This window comes from Haliotis rufescens, unplaced genomic scaffold (assembly GCF_023055435.1).
Source record: "Haliotis rufescens isolate VD_foot unplaced genomic scaffold, xgHalRufe1.0.p SCAF_9, whole genome shotgun sequence".
Taxonomy (NCBI): Eukaryota; Metazoa; Mollusca; class Gastropoda; order Lepetellida; family Haliotidae; genus Haliotis; species Haliotis rufescens.
The window spans coordinates 18,629,825-18,648,610 of NW_025964383.1; the positions used below are offsets into that span (position 1 = coordinate 18,629,825).

Here is an 18,786-nt window from a genome sequence, read left to right on the forward strand (position 1 = left end):
CAAAGTTGTGTTGTAATATGATGTTAGTGTATGATTTAAATGGAAAAAAGAAATTGGATTACAAATGGAAGACAACTATACATAAACCTCGTTTTGGATGTTTATGGAATAAACAAAATGCAAATTTTAATTCTCATTTTATACACTCTTTTACGCAGAGGATAAGGGATATGTACTTGCACATCTATTGTCAATCTTTATCTGCATCCAGACATCTGTATTATAAAATATATTATCACACATGTACGCTGAACTGTATCAGTATGTAGACATACTCTATCAAAGTTCCTCACACGAGCTTTTAGTTGGACAATATACTGATATGCCAAGTGATGCGAGATTACATGTGTACATTACGTAACTTTAAATAGCGTATTTTCTGTGTGTATGTCCTTTCTTTTCTCAGGACCGCCTCCGTGGTCTAGTGGTAGAGCGTCCGCCCGGAGAGCGGAAGGTCCGGGGTTCGATCCCCGGCCGCCTTATACCAAAAGACGTTAAAAGATGGCACTTGTTGTTACCCTGTCTGGCGCTCGGCTTTAATGGTCTAAAACAAGGACTGGTCGGCTCGGAGTCAGTATACTGTGTCTGAGTGGGGTATTCATGTTAAACTGCGGCATGGTATCTCAGTGAGCTAGCACTATAAATCGGCATCAGTCCGGACTAGTACAAGCAGCCACACAAACACACACACGTGCATGCACGTCGCTATATAAGTGCAATAATCTTGGACGCGACGTAAACCCAAATTCACCTCACCTCACCTTCTTTTCTCAGCTTAATACACCCTGTGTACATATGGACAAAATCTGTTAAGGACAACAGGGCAATTTCTTGTGTCATTTTCTCTTTGGTCAAAGTGTCGTTATCTTCTATGTAGCTGGGACTGGGTGGTATAGTTCTGGTAGGTCCTTTTCAACTCTTCGAGGGAACAGTCTGGATGTAATGCCTGCCTTCTTAGTTTCGAGGGTGACGTTGTACAGGATGTAGTGATTACCGCCCTTGATGTTGATGTGCGTGGCTGATGTGGGAAACACCCTTTGACCGATGCAAGCGTGCATGCCATTCAACAACAGCAGCCTCTTAGGGACTGGATGTGCCGGTGTTTTGAGAGGACAAACCTCATACGAGATTCTTTAATGAAGAGGAAAAGTCCCTTCACTGTCCTCACACGTGTCAGTCAATGCTGAGGCTCTATATGAAAACTTATCTTGTGTTGTATACTCGAATGTTGAGCCCCCCCCCCCCCCCCCCCAATTCAGTCAGATTTTTTAGGGGGCATCAAAATTGTCAATGTCATCTTGCTCAAAAATAACAACGGTCGCATCCATAGCTGCAACGTTGAAGTACGTCAGTATCTAGTTTGATAGTCCCGTGAAAGTAACGCGAAAGTGACTCGAAAATGGCGCGATAATATCGCGAAAGTGGCGCATACATTTCGCAAAAAGTATCGCGTTCGTAGCGCGATAGAGGCGTGGTGGTGGAGCAGTTGTCAATGAACATATATCGTGTGTGATTTCCTACTGGTTGTCACACCATTAAGTGAGTGAGTGAGTATGGTTTAACGCCGCATTTAGCAATATTCCAGCAATATCACGGCGGGGGACACCAGAAATGGGCTTCACACATTGTACCCATGTCGGGAATTGAACCCGGGTCTTCGGCGTGGCGTGCGAGCGCCTTAACCACTAGGCTTCCCGACCGCCCCACCATTAACCAGACCTCACGTTAGAAGTTCTTGTTCCATGGTAGACACATGCTTCATCGATGACGTCATTGTGTCCTGACACACCTATTGTAGATGACACTGTAGACAGCTTCTGTTGTTTGTTTGTTTGTCGGTTGGTTGGTTGGTCAACAACGCGCTCAACAATATACCAGCTACATAACCGCGGTCTTTTAATAAGTGATGCGAGATTACATGTGTACATTACGTAACTTTAAATAGCGTATTTTCTGTGTGTATGTCCTTTCTTTTCTCAAGACCGCCTCCGTGGTCTAGTGGTAGAGCGTCCGTCCGGAGAGCAGAAGGTCCGGGGTTCGATCCCCGGCCGCCTTATACCAAAAGACGTTAAAAGATGGCACTTGTTTTTACCCTGTCTGGCGCTCGGCTTTAATGGTCTAAAACATGGACTGGTCGGCTCGGAGTCAGTATACTGTGTCTGAGTGGGGTATTCATGTTAAACTGCGGCATGGTATCTCAGTGGGCTAGCACTATAAATCGGCATCAGTCCGGACTAGTACAAGCCCTGTTGTCCTTAACAGGTTTTGTCCATATGTACACAGGGTGTATTAAGCTGAGAAAAGAAGGTGAGGTGAGGTGGGGTGAAATTGGGTTTAACGTCGCGTCCAAGATTATTGCACTTACGAGTAAATAGCGACGTGCATGCACGTGTGTGTGTTTGTGTGGCTGCTTGTACTAGCCCGGACTGATGCCGATTTATAGTGCTAGCTCACTGAGATACCATGCTGCAGTTAAACATGAATACCCCACGCAGAGCGCCAGTCAGGGTAACGCATGTTAACTGACTTACTTCATACTTCGGTTAACTCATACCAAATTTGATTAACATATTGTTGACTGAGGTTATCACATTTGTGGCAACCAGGGTTGAGTAGATTCAACCTAAGGAAACCAGTGTTAACTTGATAATATGGATGAAATACAACCTTAGACACGTTACAAAATGGCGCGTAGACCATCAACTATAGATGCCATATCATTAAAGTTAACAAAGCGACCTAGAATGAACGATCATCTAGTGCTTTACTGTTACAATATAAGCGGTCATGTCTTATGTATCACTCAATCACGGAACATATATTTCAGGATATGAGAAAATATATTTTTTAGGCCCAGCAACAACATTACCGATAAAAGTGAAGGCTTGACTGGTTAGCTGTCTATAAGTGTTAGAGCAACACGTGTCGTTAACATGGCGCATACTACATTGGTTGCTGAAGACCTATTCTACCCGGATCTTCACGGGTCGATCTTTCATGTAGTCGAGTCTTTTTTAACCATGTGTGAAGCTCTACCCCTTATCTTCACGGGCCGGAAGGTAAATTGAAAAAGAGCCTATTTTGCATGACGTACACGTAGAAATGGTGATTGCATGGGCGCCTACATACTAAAACCGATGCACATAAGACAACGTGCGTGCGTGTGTGCGTGCGTGCGTGCGTGCGTGCGTGCGTGTAGGCCCGCTTATACTGGTCCGGACTCGTGCCGGTTTTATAGTGCTTGCCCACTGAGATACCATGCCGCAGCTTTAACCACGGATACCCCACTCACACCCACTGATCGATTTCACGCCGAACAGTCCTCATTTTAGACTTAAAGCCGAGGGGGCACGGATTATGTTTCTAGGTTTATCAGCACCATACCCGTGCTCGTGGGTTTCACCGAAGTGGTAAACGTCTGAGACCTGCATGACTTCGGGCTTTCCTCCCACATTATGCTGACACGCCGCGATATAACTGACATACTATTCAAAAGGGCGTTAAACCCAACTCACTCACTCACACACGTAATGCCGAGCACCGAACAGAGTACCAACACGTACCCTTTTTAACCTCTTCTGGCGAAGGGGGCGGTCGGGTAGCCTAGTGGTTAAAGCGTTCGCTCGTCACCCCAAAGACCAGGGTTCGATTTCCGACATAGGTACGATGTGGGAAGCCAATTTCTGGTGTCCTCCGCCGTGATATTGCTGGAATATTGCTAAAAGCGGCGTAAAACCAAACTCACTCACTCACTCACTCACTCATACAGACCCTGAAACAAATATTTCCAATGCAGCTCATGCGAGACTATACTATTTGCAAGTCTAGATTACTGCAGTTTCTAGCTGAAAATGGAGAGAGAATCTTGTCTCCTTTTCAAAATATTATTGAACTATTATTTAACAACTGTTTTTTTTATAATATGTTCATTCAGAGACAGGGGCGGTCGGGTAGCCTAGTGGTTAAAGCGTTCGCTCGTCACGCCGAAGACCCGGGTTCGATTCCCGACATGGGTACAATGTGTGAAGCCCATTTCTGGTGTCCCCTGCCGTGATATTGCTGGAATATTGCTAAAAGCGGCGTAAAACAATACTCACTCACTCACTCATTCAGAGACTAGTTCTCCGTCTAGGTGAGCTTCTGTGATGCCCTGTATTACCTGTATGTATCATCCGTCTTGTACAGTGAGAAGTATCCATTGTATCAATTGCATTGCACTATAATTTGCCACAAAATATACAAATAAATGCATTGATAAATATACTGATATTTTGTAAAAAATGTCCCCAGTCCAAATTCACTTTTAAACTGTGATGTATGAATCTGTGATGTATGAATCTGTCATATCTGAATCTGTGATATATGAATCTGTGATGTATGAACCACTCATATATGAATCTGCCATATATGAACCTGTCATATATGAACCTGTGATGTATGAACCCGTGATATATGAACCTGTCATATATGAACCTGTGATAAAGAAGTGTGGAACAGAACATACCTTAATCCACCCCCACCAATCCCTGGTTAAAGGGTCATCACTGATCACTGACCCACACACCTCATCAACAAGAGAGACTGGCCCGGCTGGTGGGAACCAGCACAAACTGAAGGGAAAGACCCATGAAGATGTGTAGTACTAATTAACAGCTCTATTCACCTAGTTCGGGATGCACATGCACATGCGGATGGAAGTCGGTTAGCGCCCCTCTCCGGCGATATGCAGCGACCATAGCTGAAAAGTCTGTATCGCCCTCGAGGATTGCGCTATACTGTACTTAATACGGTTTCAAGCGATAAGTCGCAAAACAGACTGAAGATGAACGTCATATGCGAGAACTGTACTGAACCGAAAAGTTAGGGATCACGAATAGTTTTGGGAATATGTTTATGAAAGTGTGTGCTCAGTCTTCAACACAAACGAATATCCCTAAAATATTCATGATCACTATCTCTTTTTGTTTTGTATAAAACCCCTATGATTATGGGTTCGAATCCCGGTTCGACCCAAATATGACTCAAGGCTAGTCGGAACCATACCCGTTTACGTGGGTTTCACCTTCCGTAGGTAGATGCTCATGATGTCAATCACTGGATTGTCTGATACAGACTCTATTATTTACATACCGCCATCATATAGCTGTAATATTGCTGAGTGCGGCGTTAAACAACAACAACAACAACAAGTGTGTCCTATATTGTGTGTCCTGAGCTCTAAGATAAGAGGGGGCACGGGTGGCCCAGTCGTCTAAGGCGCCGCGATTCGCTGTGCAGAGTTGCGTCCCTTGGGCACGCCAGAAACCTATGATTGTGGGTTCGAATCCCGGTTCGCCCCAATTATGTTTCTAGGTTTGTCAGCACCATACCCGTGCTCGTGGGTTTCACCGAAGTGGTAAACGTCTGAGACCTGCATCACTTCGGGCTTTCCTCCCACATTAAGCTGACACGCCGTGATATAACTGGAATACTGTTAAAAGCGGCGTTAAACCCAACTCACTCACTCACTCACTCTAAGATAAGAGAGCATATGCCAACGACCTCCTTGTACATGGAATACTCGTACTTGTTTAGTTAGTGATACTCTAACACCGGCTGCTCGTACACAGTACATTGCCCTTTACGTCAAGCCATTCTTTACTACTAAATAATAAGACAGGGACATCTGGCCGCAGTGGCTGCATCCGAGTAGCGTCACAAAGCGGCCTCAGTGCTAAGTTGGTCGTAACTCCCATACTTTACCATAGGCTTACGATCAACGTAGCACTAAGATCGCTTTGTGGAACAGGGCCCTGGAGAATAGAAGAACGAATCCACACGGATGCTGCAGTGGGTTAGACCTCTGTTGGTGTCGTCGGTGGCAGTGAAATGAACAGACGCTTGCCATGACGACGAGTGAGTGAGTGAGTGAGTGAGTATCGTTTTACGCCGCATTTAGCAATAGTCCAGCAATATCACGGCAGGGGACACCAGAAATGGGCTTCACACATTGTACCCATGTCGGGAATCGAACCTGGGTCTTCAGCGTGACGAGCGAACGCTTTAACCACTAGGCTACCCGACCGCCCCGCGATGACGACGAAGCTCTTTGTGGTGTTGACATAACCTCGAGTCCAGAATGGAGACATTCGTCACCACTCGCCCCTTTCCGTAACCTGGAAGAAGACTCGTCCCCCTATCGATGAATGTTATGTGCGAAAAAACGACAAACCAATCAGAATGCGCGTATGATTTCAAGTTCTTCGTCAAAAAATCCTTCAGAAATAAGTTTTGATTTTATATATGTCTTGCATCTTAAAATATACCCAAGACACAGTTAAATGTGTTCAATCCTACTGTATAATTTCGCATGTCCCGTTGTGCTGTAACTTGCATCTGAAATATATATATAATTAAGGGGAAATATATGTGAACCATTTCGCAAAGAGTTGACAATTGTTTTAGGTATGCCCGTTTGCGCTAAGACGGAATCCGGTCGCAAAAATGGCCACGAGAGGGGCACGCCTCGCTATTCGGCTTGTCCCGGAACTACACGAGTTGGTCACGAATGGAATGGAGAGTGTCAATGCCCGTTGGTCGGCTGTTTGCCACGATTGTGGTTGAATGGTACACATTCGATCACGGTGACCGGGAAGGTGATTGTAGCGTTGGAATCACACCTGAGACCGGGGTGCACCGCGGCCTTGGCGGTGTCTACTGAAGATAGTCCTCATGAACTTTAATGCATGGATTTCACTGATACCCTTTGAGTTACCCAGAGTGGACGGAAGGGCCGTTCCTGCTGCTCCTCCGACTTGACGACCGATGACAACAGTGGGATGGTGAACAAGTTGATAAAGAGTGATGACGTCCCACCAGAGACCAAGACGAATAGCACCGTGACCGTAGTAAATGGATCATACTGACACAAATCGCAGCGGCTCTCTGATCTGTCTCTGTTTCTTTCTCCTCCTCTTTCCCCTTCTCACCTCTCTCTCATTTCCCCTCCCTCTCTCACATCTCCGTTTCTCTTTCTCCCCTCCCCCTCTCTCTCTTTTTCTCTCTCCATCTATCTCTCTCCCAAAGACAAATTTAAGCCACTTATTCATAAGTAGGATAAACAAATCCTTAATCTCTCTGTTCCACCGTTTCTGTCACTCACTCTCTCTCCCTTCTCCCTCTCTCTGTCTCGCTCTCTTTCACATTCTTTCTCTCTCAATCATCAACGGACATCATATGCGACAAATATATTGAAATATATCAGACATGGAATTGAATTTATGCGCCGACGCTTTCCACCACAAAGCTACCTCAACGACCCAATTTCTAAAGCCATTTGTTTGAGATCAGCTGTATCTAGTAACACCACGATGCGCACCTTCTACGCTAATACATTTTAGTCACGTCTGTCCTATATATGTGATCTGTTTTAATACGTCTGTTTGAACTAAGTAAAGAGAACATACGTCCACGACCTACATGGACTATTTACTGCTCAGTTAACCACATACTACTCGCATCCAACATGTTTATGTAGTCATCCTTGTCTACGACATATTTATGCTGGGAACATTGGCGGCAGTGGCTGCATCCGAGTAGCGTACATGTGTTATCATGTCGGGAACTGGAGCCGACAATACCCGCGATTATGAAACTGTACCCAAAGATTCAGTTTGTCTTTGTGAAAACAATGACACCATGTCCAAGGTATTAACTGACAACGATGATCTGAATGTAACCATGTTGAATGCCTCAACTGGTCATTGCATTCAGAACGACGAACATAATTACATCTACGTCACTTCGAAGGACACGGGCTACGCATGGGTCGTTTGTACGGGTATGTACCACAGTTACTTGAGTACTGGTATTATGTTTGTTTTATTCATTGTCAAACTCCACAGTGTAACGGGAGTGTGCAAGTAACTGGTATATCAATTGCGTTTATTTCGAGTTACACGAACCGCTTATTTATCATATAATGGGTAGGTTTCTCGGCAGGATAAAGCCAACGGATAAAAACGATATCCGGTGGGGTCATATGCGGATTGAGATGCAAATATCAAAGGTCAAGTAGGGACTACTTTCAGTGTTTACAAACGAACATGGCGTCGCCCTGGTCATTCAGCGATCGAGTCAGAATTAACCATCGGGAATCTGGAGAAACTACTGGGATAATTGCTATCATTATCAAAAGAACAGTCTAATATACTGAAAAAACAGTGTCTAACTGTGACATACACGTCGCTAAGACTTTTTTACAAGTTTTGGCAACTTTTGGAGATATAAATTGCAAAACAATTTTGCGAGGGCACGAGCCAAGCGGGATCACCTTCCATAGCTATCCTTGTAGACCTCTGCGGCTTGGAACCTTTTCCACAAATTAAAAACAGTTGGATTTGGTCAAAATATGTTTCATAGACTACGTTTAGAGTAGCTTCCCTTTGATAAAGGGCAGTTACACTATCCGACAGACCGATGGATAGCCGCAAATGGCAAGTAAAAACATTTGTGTAGGAAATTGTTGTTTGCATGTATGTAGTTACGCGCAACTGTATAAGAAACATGTTTCAGTTGGAACTATTTTGGCTACTGTCACTGACACATCACTTACCCTCTGACGTAATAAAAAAAAATTATTCCAGGAAGATGTGCATGTTTAGGTAATGTCTATGAGATATGGAAAGAGATTTTGAACACAGAATTGAAGAATGACATCATATGATAAAGAGATTATCACGCTTGTGTGTTTGGGGATGGTAAATATCCTGTATTAGGAATAAACACCATGTAAAATGTTTATTCCTTTATACAAGATATTTACCATCCCCAAACACTCGCGTGATAACCTCTGTTGATTCCATGAGAAACGATGAACGCAGTGTGATTACACACGCAGTCCATCAAACCACCGATCCTGAATAGAGACATCATAATTAAACATTGAAATATGTTTAGCTTATTGTGAATTATTCATGTTTATCGGACATGCTTATGGGACATGTGACACACTTTATGCTTTGAATGCAAATAAGAAGTCATCTGGAACAGTTTTTTGAGGAAATGTTATACTCATTTGTTTAAAAATACCCAATCGATTTGGCACAAGGGAGTAAACATAATTATGTTGATACCTCAAAGATAAATACCAATATCCAAGAGTGAGTGAGTGAGTATAGTTTTACGCCGCTTTTAGCAATATTCCAGCAATATCACGGCGGGAGACACCAGAAATGGGCTTCACACATTGTACCCATGTCGGGAATCGAACCCGGGTCTTCGGCGTGACAAGCGAACGCTTTAACCACTAGGCTACCTGACCGCCCCCCAATATCCAAGAATGATTACGAGTAAGAATATAATAAGTGTTCAATACTTAAGCGCTGAAAAGTGTTCAAAGTGATGTAAAACCAAACTCACAAACTCACTCACACACTATTATTTGGTAGCATACCTATTGTACTCTAGTGGTGCACAAACGATGCACCTACCAAAATGTGTCATTTCCGTTGCCACCATTCACACAACCTTTCCCCGTCCTCGGTAGAAGTACATGTAGCCCCGAGCACAGAGGCGACTCAATGGATCGGATGGCCAGATAGTTGCTCGTTATATCAATCACTGGATAGACTGGTACACAATAGTCATTTACAGGCCGCCGTTATGTAGGTTTTGCATGAAACAAACTTACACTTAATTCATTACGAGGCTCGGAGTACGATTTGTTGAACAGACTGTACAATATCACATCAGTGTGAGTGAGTGAGTGAGTTGGGTTTAACGCCGCTTTTAACAGTATTCCAGTTATATCACGGCGTGTCAGCTTAATGTGGGAGGAAAGCCCGAAGTGATGCAGGTCTCGGACGTTTCCCACTTCGGTGAAACCCACGAGCACGAGTATGGTGCTGACAAACCTAGAAACATAATCGGGGCGAACCGGGATTCGAACCCACACCCATAGGTTTCTGGCGTGCCCAAGGGACGCAACTCTGCACAGCGAATCGCGGCGCCTTAGACGAGTGGGGCCACCCGTCCCCTCTGAAGAACAAACAGTGAGCAATACTTCAACCCTATACCAATGGCAGGTTAATAATTATACTAACTACCAGTAGACAAAGGACATATATCACAGGGTTGGTATTAAATATAACAAGATTAGTACGAAAATATTGAATAATAATGTATATCTAAGCATTGAAGCCAAGGTTACCATAGCAACCAATGCTGGAGCTCATGGTGATTTCGGTATTTTTGCTTCAAGCTAGAAACTCCACCACGATCTGTGCTATCCCTTTAGTCAGGTATATAGTGTTGTTACCATGTTCCACCATCTACCTGGGGCTCATTGGGATACATTCCAATACATTTGCATCCTCATCAGGTTTTATGCTATGGCATACTGCTGCCTTCTTCTGTATGATAATGTCTGTCTTTGGTTTGCTTTTCCGCAAATATAACATCTACTCGATAAATCGCAAAGAACAATGAAGAACGAAGCGTGGTTTATTTCACGACAAAACAATGTTCTATCATGACGTCATTTCTGGAGATTCGAACGTACGCTCGCAGCTTGATGACGTCGTCCTGGACGACGTTATTTTTTTAGGGGGAAGTGTCTGTTTGGTTCTCTCCCAAAGATGTGGGTGGGCAACGCAGCGCTGCGAAAGGCAATGGCAGAACGATAGCATCCGAACGTGGGAGAGATATGACAATCAGTAATTGGAGAAAAGGTACAGATGATCGCCGTGAAAATTGTGGGCCTGTTCAGGAAATACTTAATTCCCCTGTTCATGAAATGGACTTGTCCGACATTGCCGAGGTCGGATTGTATTCAGAGAGTCATCATTATGTAAATACAGGTAAATATTTTCACAGCCTTAAAGAGCCTGTACATAATACTGATATCTCATATGAGAAACAATAAACTCCCACTGGTCATAAATTTCTTAACTAGATATCACATGTATAATCTTGCAACAAGTATCTTGTATGAGGATACACACTTGACCTTCCATGTTTATCCCCAGCCGTCTTCTTCATGCAGCTGATGAGCACAGGCTATTTGCGTGTCTTTGGCATCCTGTACTTGGCGTTCCAGGAAGAGTTCGCGTCCTCGGCGTCAGTCACAGCGTCTATAATGGCCGTCTACGCCGTCGTCTTCAGCATCATGTGTGAGTCACTGTATCTTGTATGTGCTTGTTTGTTCATTATTTGCTTAAAATCGCGTTGCAAAGAAAACCGTAGAACGAAGTGTGGTTTATTTCATGACAGAACATTGTTCTATCATGACATCATTTCTGGAGACTTACAAATATATGTATGAATTCATTTTCTCTTTTTTTTCTAATTCATCTATTTAGTTTCTGTTGCAATTTAATGTCTTATTAAACTAAAAACACAGACATTGGCTACACAACACTTAATAGTTGCCAACTAAACAATGAGTAACAATTTGATGAAAATATGTCTAAAATATGTTTGTTGGCATATATTGATGCAGTGTACTTGGTCGTGTAATGTTGTGTTAACTCCTCTTTAAGGTTAATGCAAGTGGTTTGTTAAAACATTTATATCATGTTTATCAATGTTTAATACATTTATTGTGTTATAGTTCTGTGCTGGATAACCTATTAAGACAGCGTCTTTAGTAATTCGTATTTGACCTGTGTTCTATTTAATATCCATTTCCTAAATCTATCCAAAGAAAGCTCACCTTCCTACACGACTGAAATATGTGTTCAATAGTTTCTTTCAAATCTGAACATAAGCTACATAAATTGCCTATGTATCACATCTCGTGCAATTTATTGTTTGTTGGTAAAATAAGACGCCTTCTTGATGTTGAACCCATTGGAGTTTCGAGTTGGTAACACATCTAAAAGGTATTAAGTGGTGGTTAAACTTATCTTTATCCGTCAACGTAATTGTATGAATATATGTATGAATTCTTACAACGAACATTGTTTCCATAATTCCGTCAACAGGTAGCACCATATGCATTTGTAAAGCTTAAAGGTCATGGGAGTGTTTACTCGCCATAACGATGGCCTGGGTTGTATTCCCAACATATGTTAAATGTAGACCCATCACTCCCGCCGTACCATATATTGCTGAAGCAGTGTTAAATGCGCGTATAAGCTTTTGCAATGAAATGTCAAACAAGTCAAATCAATTATAGACAGTCCTATCATGTTTTCAAAGCCCTGTTCACGTGCAACATCCTCCTGGAGAAGTTGTCGGCAAGGACGGTGACGTTGGCTGGAGGCATCCTGTTTGCTCTAGGTGTTGGGATGGGTGTCTTCGCTCAGTCAATCGGCTTCCTTATGTTCACGACCGGTGTTTGCGTCGGTAAGGACATTTCTTTCTTTCTCGTCCATCTGACCAACCTTGGGGATTGCTGAAAAGAATCCCTACAGTCATGCAAGTGAGTGAGTGAGTGAGTGAGTGAGAGAGTGAGTGAGGAAATAGCAATCTGCAGCTTTTTGGGGCGAAAAATGTCTAGATTCCTTCCTAATGTGCACAAAAACAATATAAGTGATGTCGAACATCACAAAAGTCTCAGTGACATATACTTTTCAAATTAAAATTTAATCTGCGAGAATGATGGGTCTAAGACTTACCGTAAAACGACACGCAATGCTGAACAGCTAAGAATAAGTCTCTTATAAAAGTCGAAAATAGACTGTCGGTTGGTCCAAACTGTTAAAGAGGAATTCCTTGCGGGGAAAACGATAGCTGAATAAAGACTACCACAGCTGTATTCCAACATTTACTTAATTCATAAAGTTTAAAAAAATATTTCGTGTCGAGTTAAGTGAAAATCTGCTGTCAGTTAGTGCCAAATTACTGACACTCAAGGTAGCTCAAACATTTCCACCTATGAATGAAATATTTTGAACATAGAAATTGAAAATAGTGAGTTAAAACATTTCTGTCATTTAGTGATGTTGACTCATAATTAGGACCCAATTGCGTAGATCGATGCTCATGATGTTAATCACTGGATTGTCTGGTCCAGACTCGATTATTTACATACCGCCGTGATATAGCTGTAATATTGCTGAGTGCGGCGTTAAACAACAAACAAAGATTATAAAACATAATAAGGAATATTTCCAACTTGCAGCAACTCCAAAGCTCTCTTGTTATAGAACAGCAGTGTAATATTACTTTAACTCACCCATTTATCATTAATCCAACAGCTTTTTGTCACATGCTCGCCTTGAATAGTTGCAAGCAGGATTTACGAACTCACTCTTGGTAAGACGACACAGTATGATTGCAAGAGATTCACACCATGCATTTCATCTAACATTAACATATGTACGTGTTCTATACCCTGTAAATACTTTCAGGAATTGGCAACTCGATGGTGTTTGCGCCAGGGATTGTTTTTCTTGGAGAACATTTTGAAAGGCGCAGAGCACTGGCCATGTCGTTAGCATACAGCGGGGGTTGTATTGGCGGCATGGTGTATCCCCCGTTTACGCGGTACATTCTGGACATTTATGGAGTGAGAGGAGCCATGTTGATATTGGGAGGGCTGCATCTCCACCTGATACCAGCTTCCATGTTATTCATCAAACCAAAGAGGAAGAGGCACCCTGACAACTGCAAGGATGCAGAACATGGTCAGGATATTGACATTAACCCAACTACCGAAAATAAAATCACCTCGAATGAATGTTTAGTGCGACTTAAAGTCGGCCAAATGTCGCAAAGTATGTGTGATTTGAAAAGTATGTTTCAAACCACATATCAGCCTGACAAAGAAGTCCTTACGTTGAACTATGGTTTCACAAACACCAATCTGTCAGCTTCTTTACCGTCGAAGTTGAATGGAAAACAAAACATGGAACATGACCAGCAGTATGCATTTGATTCGAAGTCAAGCCCTGTAGACACTAGCGCCGCTAAAAGCAGAAGAAGCATACTTGTCAAGTGTGGCAACATGATGGACACGTCCCTGTTCACTAATCCTTTGTTCTATGTCTTCATGTGCTTCCATCTATTCAGCATCGGTGTAATGTCATATCCATCCTTCCTCCCATCGGTTGCCATGGAAAATGGAATAGGCGATGGACAAGGTGCTCTCCTTGTCACCATCCACGCTGGACTTGATCTGTTCTGTAGGACATGTACAGGATTCATAGCTGACCAGGGATGGTTTAAGAGACACAAAATATTGGCCGTGGCCTTTTTTATATTAGGGACACTGTACCAGTTTGTCCGCTACTATACATCCTTTCCTTTGATGGTAATGTACGTGGTCATGTTTGGCATGTTCAGTGGGTCCTTCTACTCCCTGCATCCCATCATAGCTGTTGACTTTTTTGGGGCAGAAAGATTTGCCAAGGTCCTCGGTTATGTCCAGTTTGCACATGGATTTGTAATCACAGTCAGTTATCCAATAATAGGTAAGTCTTGTCATTTAGTCTGAAAACGATTTTTTATGCCTGTCCGCATTGAACAGTTAATATTGGCAATATTTCACAATCATTTGTTTAACGCCGCACTCAGCAATACTCCAGCTATAGACGGCGGTCAGTGTTTAATCGAGTCTGGACAAAATAGTCCAAGAGCACCAAACCACGTCTTGGGATACAATGATATGGATTACTCGCATGATCATCGAGCCTCACCACTTGATCCTCTTATGGTTTGGACCATTGAATATCCGGGGTAGAATAGGTCTCCAGCAACCCATGCTTGCCGTAAAAAGCGTCTGTGCTTGTCGTAAGAGGAGACTAACGGGATCGGGTGGTCAAGCTCGCTGACTTGGTTGGTGCATGTCATCGATCCCAATTGTGTGGATTGATGCTCATGATGTCAATCACTGGATTGTCTGGTCCAGACTAGATTATTTACAAACCGCCGTCATATAGCTTGAATATTGCGGCGGCGTTAAACAACAACCAAACAAACAAATCTTATGGGTTGCTGGGAATGTATGTTTTGTAATCTTTTGTTCTGTTGATAACTCTTTAACAATACGCGTGTTTCAGGCATTCTCCGTGACCTGACCGGAAACTACATAACATCGTGCCATCTCCAGGGGGCGGGGCTGTATGTTGGCGCTGTTTTGCTGCTGATCAAACCACTCACGAGGAACACCTAGTCATCAAATTAATAGCAGAGTGCAAGTCCGGAAGCATTCTTCATTATCCAGTGTATTATATGGTCATTCTATTATGATAATTGGGCGGTCGGGTAGCCTAGTGGTTAAAGCGTTCGCTCGTCACGCCGAAGACCCGGGTTCGATTCCCGACATGGGTACAATGTGTGAAGCCCATTTCTGGTGTCCCCCGCCGTGATATTGCTGGAATATTGCTAAAAGCGGCGTAAAACCGTACTCACTCACTATTATGATAATTACTCTGAAATGTAATGGTAATCAGTTATTATCGTCAATCATCATCATATATTCATCATAGTATAACGAATGCGAATGTATGCAGCACTCTGTTTGGCTAAAAACGATGTTAAATTGGACGTTTCACTGCGTATGAATACTTTTCATTACGCAAAATTTTGAAAAGGGTCAATTCGGCTTGGCGACATGGATAGCACTTTAAATATTTTTGTTTAAAGTGTGATGGATATCTATCAGACATTGACAATCAGACATTTGTTACACAAAACTAAATGTTTTCAAAAAGACATCAATAGTTACGTGTTATATGTACATACATAAATTGGCATTCAACCTCTATTACATGTTCATGTGTGTGCAGTCTGGCTTCAAGGCAGCAATGAAATCACGAAAAATTGGCCTGCGGTAGCCAGCTCTTTTCCACGTACAGGAAGCTAAGCGCACCACCCCAGTTCCGCACCAAATATCAAGTGCATGAAACTATCTGTGGTCACAGTCAGTATAAGTCAGCATGTCAAAAAGGACAACTCTAAATATTGAAAAAAACATGGTCAGTTTTATCCAGTGGGTGAGTGTAGAGTTAAAAACATAAAAATCCTACACAAAATCCAACAATCACAGCTGTCAGATTTCTCAGTCTTATTACAATCAAGCTGCTTGCTCGAACAAATGACTGATTGGTGTAGTAGAACCTGTAGACAAATTGGAAAACATCTCCACAAGGCAAATCTGTGATTTATGTATGAAGCTTTTCAGAAAACAAATTGGTTAAACTTGAACAGCTTCTTTTCTATCCATCAGTTCAATATGGCAAGATTTGATGAACAGAAAGCTGTAAGAGCTTCAACATGTACATTTCAACAATGTTTTACAAAAGGGATTTCTGTATTAATAAAGAAGTTTCATGATCTTACACGGATCACGTGAGTTTTTTCATATTTATTAAAAGATGGGAGTTATGGGTGCATTTTTTAGGCTGCCTAGATCATATCACCCTAAAATATATGTTCCACTATAAAAAAAGAACAAATCTTTTAACCTTAAAACCAACAACAATACATATTCGAAATTCATTAATGGTCAGTTTTTTTCCCTTCCTGTGCTGACATCATCGGATCATAGCAGAGTCTGCTACATTCATGGAATATGGTTTTGACACTCATGACATAATGTGATTGAGATTGAATGAGTTTGCTCGAACTTACACCCCTGCATTGTTTTATATCATCAAACACTCAAAGAACGTTCCACCTTCGGAAGGTCGGGGGGGGGGGGGGGGGGGGGGGGGTTCAGGACAGAAGAAGTCCCCATATCTGTAAGTCTGGATAATGAACGTTACCAGAACGTTTGAAGTAAAGGGATGGATTGTGGCCAACGTGATCCCTTTTAGAGCCGATGAAAGGAAATGACCCCTTAATTGGAAGTACGCTCTTTGAAACCACAAAATGAAAGGACATTACACTCAAGTTCAGACTTTGCAATACCAGCTTAAAAGAGAGTTTCTCACCAGTAATTGAAGGGTTTACAAGGGACAGAAAGACACAATGCATGTTACTAAACGGGAAAAATAGTAATATTTAAACTGTCAAATTGTTCAGCGTTGAATTCAGAAGCATTATGTTACATTCACAAGAGCCGGTGGATATTATTTTCTTTTCTGGAGCTGCTTTATCCAACTTGTTTCATGTATGGCAGACTGAAAAACTGCACAATGAGGCATTAAGGGAGCACTGTTAGAAACTTCTGATATGTGAGGTGACCTTATGATGGAAGATAATAGTGAGCAACCGTGGGCCTCAACTGGACTATCAAAGGCCCTGTACTAGTTTGTTTGTTGTTTGTTTGTTGTTTAACGCCGCACTCAGCAATATGACGACGGTCTGTAAATAATCGAGTCTGGACCAGACAATCCAGTCATTGACATCATGAACATCGATCCACGAAATTGAGATCGATGACATGCATCAATCAAGTCAGCGAGCCTGACCACCCGATCCCGTTAGACGCCTCTTACGACAAGTATAGTCGCCTTTTACGGCAAGCATGGGTTGCTGAAGAGCTATTCTACCCCGGATCTTCAGGTGGCAGTTTCATGATGTGGGCAGCCATATCCTACACAAGTAGAACCAACCCGGTGCACGCACAAGGCAATTTGACAGCAACACACTACTGAAATGAAATTCTCCAACCTCCCCTGCAGTCAGATTTGGCTTTCATCATGTCAAGTTTGACATTTCACGGATATTTGCGTCGTTTCAGAAATATCATTTGAAATAAAGTCGACGTATTTGGAAAATATACCTGTGCGTTTCTTTTTTGGTAGTATCTATTTGAAAACAAATAGGATAGAATAAGCCATACAAATATGTAAACTCCGATGGAGCATTAAAAACAGATTTTGGCAAAATAAACACTGGTATTGTTAAATATAAAACAAAGCTTGTCGATATCAGGTTTCTCTGAAACAACTGGGAATGTAACACCACATGCATTAAAATGCTGCTTTCTGTAACTCAGTGAAACAACACACATCGTCTATTAACTCACAACATTGAAAGCCATCCTCCGTTATACAGGTGTATTTTCATACCGGCCAGTTTTTATTCTGATTGGGCCTCTCCACATCTAAACGTAGCAAGCTCCAACCTTAGTGGGGATATTGTTCGTGGCATCAGCTGCAGTAGCATACATCTGTTTATATTGTGTATATATACCCTGTAAATTTATTCACACCATTTCTTCCTTCCTCCTTAATTAACGCAGCTTCCACCAAGAAACATATTCATTAAAACATGTTTAGAACTGCATGTGACCGCACAGCTACAGTGCTCAACAGATGTAGTCAACAAGTCTCTCAGGCAAAATGAAATATATATCAAGTCTTACACCCCCACCCCACCCTATCAACTATGTTTATATAACATTTCTAGCATAGTCTTAAAAAGGTCGTATCTATCCAATTATTTACAACATTATGGGCATATTTCAGCAGTCCTAAGATGAAACGTCCTGTTATGAACAGCATTCAGGATTCAGAGTAGACTTATCCTTACTTTCCGAGATGGCTACCCCATAGTTGAAGACCCACCATACCATACTGTCGTACAATTAGGAATTGGTTTGAAAATACATACCGTCTATACTCTGAAACTGATTTTGCTGCTGCGGCAAAGTGTAATTATTTGTGAACAGCAAACCTACGTAATCATAATTATTTAAAAATTCTAAATGCTCCCAATAGTAAATACATGCTTCGTTTGTTGGACAGACAGGTTTCTATAATGTGCAATTTTCTGTATTTATTTCTAACATATTTGTACAACGCCATGATATATGGAGAACATCCAACAGAAGGTGAGATAGGTCTGGTCTCAAACATGAATACAAATAGTCAGCATATCGTTAACATTGTCCCAAGGTTAAGACTACCTAAG

General features: G+C 42.2%; 1 protein-coding gene across 1 annotated transcript; it reads left to right on the forward strand.

The window, feature by feature from the left end:
* Positions 1–7,466: 7,466 nt before the first annotated feature.
* LOC124145940 (monocarboxylate transporter 12-B-like) lies at positions 7,467–15,247 on the forward strand. The gene is made up of 5 exons (XM_048391133.1): positions 7,467–7,819; positions 11,007–11,150; positions 12,181–12,327; positions 13,335–14,396; positions 14,985–15,247. Exons 1-5 carry the CDS (start codon positions 7,594–7,596, stop codon positions 15,095–15,097), a joined length of 1,692 nt encoding a protein of 563 aa, XP_048247090.1. The 5' UTR covers positions 7,467–7,593; the 3' UTR covers positions 15,098–15,247.
* Positions 15,248–18,786: the final 3,539 nt, after the last annotated feature.

Coding starts and splice junctions, on each gene's coding strand:
- LOC124145940 (XM_048391133.1), top strand. CDS start 7,594: ATGTCGGGAACTGGAGCCGACAATACCCGCGATTATGAAACTGTACCC. Junction 11,151..12,180: donor CGTCGTCTTCAGCATCATGT/GTGAGTCACTGT, acceptor ATGTTTTCAAAG/CCCTGTTCACGTGCAACATC. Junction 14,397..14,984: donor AGTCAGTTATCCAATAATAG/GTAAGTCTTGTC, acceptor CGCGTGTTTCAG/GCATTCTCCGTGACCTGACC.